This window comes from Pseudochaenichthys georgianus, chromosome 7 (genome assembly GCF_902827115.2).
Source record: "Pseudochaenichthys georgianus chromosome 7, fPseGeo1.2, whole genome shotgun sequence".
NCBI classification, from domain to species: Eukaryota; Metazoa; Chordata; class Actinopteri; order Perciformes; family Channichthyidae; genus Pseudochaenichthys; species Pseudochaenichthys georgianus.
The window spans coordinates 44,208,690-44,210,247 of record NC_047509.1 but is presented as its reverse complement, the minus strand read 5'-3'; the positions used below and the strand labels follow the sequence as shown (position 1 = coordinate 44,210,247).

The 1,558-nt window shown below is 38.6% G+C and overlaps 1 protein-coding gene across 1 annotated transcript in view; it reads left to right on the top strand.

The window, feature by feature from the left end:
* The first annotated feature begins 685 nt into the window (after positions 1-685).
* cotl1 (coactosin-like F-actin binding protein 1) overlaps positions 686-1,558 on the top strand; it is a 19,248-nt gene continuing 18,375 nt past the window's right edge. Inside the window, exon 1 of the mRNA XM_034086777.2 lies at positions 686-1,135. Within this exon, the coding sequence (XP_033942668.1) occupies positions 1,059-1,135 (77 nt within the window). The 5' untranslated portion in view covers positions 686-1,058. The remainder of the gene's footprint in view (positions 1,136-1,558) is intronic.

The following is a 1,558-nucleotide window of genomic DNA, read 5'->3' as shown; positions in this document are numbered from 1 at the left end:
CTAGTGATTGCAACAGGATATATTTGTAAAGGAACTCTCCCAATCCTGCAGATAACCTGTACACATCTGTTTTGTAATGACATATATTAACCAAATATTTGAAATTAATGGACCTGACAGTATTTGTACAATCCGAATTTTACATGATCTTAACGATCTAATAGAATATATGCACACCACCATGTCCTTTAATGTTCACAGATCATACGCTGGCAGAAGAACTGACACTTCATTCTCTCCTTTACTCTATAGTTTCCAATGTGGATAAACAAATACCATTCAGTGCAGCAAAAAAGAAAAATTAAGTATGCTAAGACTGCACACATTTTAATAATAATTATTATTATAATAATAATAAATGTTTTCGTATTAGTTATTCTTCTAACTATTATTATTATTATTATGATTTTTATTTTTTTATTTGATAGGTTTCAATATTGTTTCGTATTTATACATTTTGTCTTATGTCTTCCTTTTTTTAATCGAGAGGGATCATTATTAATGTTATTGTATTGTTCTTATCACACCTTTTACCTCCCTGTGTCCCTTGTACTGTTCTAGTATGTGCTATACAAAGTTATTTGTGCATGTGTTGTGAATAAACAGCTGTGTTTTCTTTCCTCTGCTGTAATTCCGCTCAGCTTTATTTTGAAAGTCCCTAAAGGAAGCTGTGTGTGTGTGTGTGTGTGTGTGTGGTGTCTGCCTTCACAGCGGGCCTCGTTCCTCTGACCATTCCCAGGAGAAGGTGAATCCAGCGTCTGGGGCTCTCCTCTGTTTGTCTGCTGCCAACCTGATCGTCGAGCATCACCAACGCCCACAAAGTAGCACTCTCCAGGAACTAAAGCTCGCTGCTCGAAGCCCCGCTGCCCCTCCGCACCCCCCCGGCTCTGTTGTTCAGTGCAGTGGTCGTGATTTGGACCGGAGCCTTTATAACCGTTATCAGCTTTAGTCCTCTCATGTATCACATGCACTGTACAAGTTAGCGACTTCTTATCACTGTGCGGCTAGTCTCCCTCTTTGGACTGATTCACTGCGACTGTTTGACTTCTACACGAAAAATGGCAACCCAGATCGATAAAGAGGCTTGCAGAGAGGCTTACAACCAGGTCCGAGACGATAACACGGACACCAACTGGTGAGTGTGCGGACATACTTTATCATACTCTAATACAACATAAACCTACTGTTTTTTTATATGCATATTTGCTAAATTAATCTTTATTTTTATTGTAATAATGACGTAATAGCCACATATTTACTTCAGAGACAAATGGACCACTCAATATGTCAGTTTTCTATTAAATCTTAGTTAAATGTGAATTCCCTCAGCCTGTTACCGCCCACTGCGCCCTCTTTTCCGTGGCGAAGGCTGCGAAAATGAGAGGCGGACCTTTTAGAACACCTTAAATTACATCTAAATATACACACTTTGGCTAACAAGATACTAGCCGAATGGAAGACAGATACATACAGATATAGAACATGTGAATAACTGTATTCTATGCCACATTAGCTTGTGCATTTAACCAAAGTCATTTTAAATTGCTCGATGTTTGAC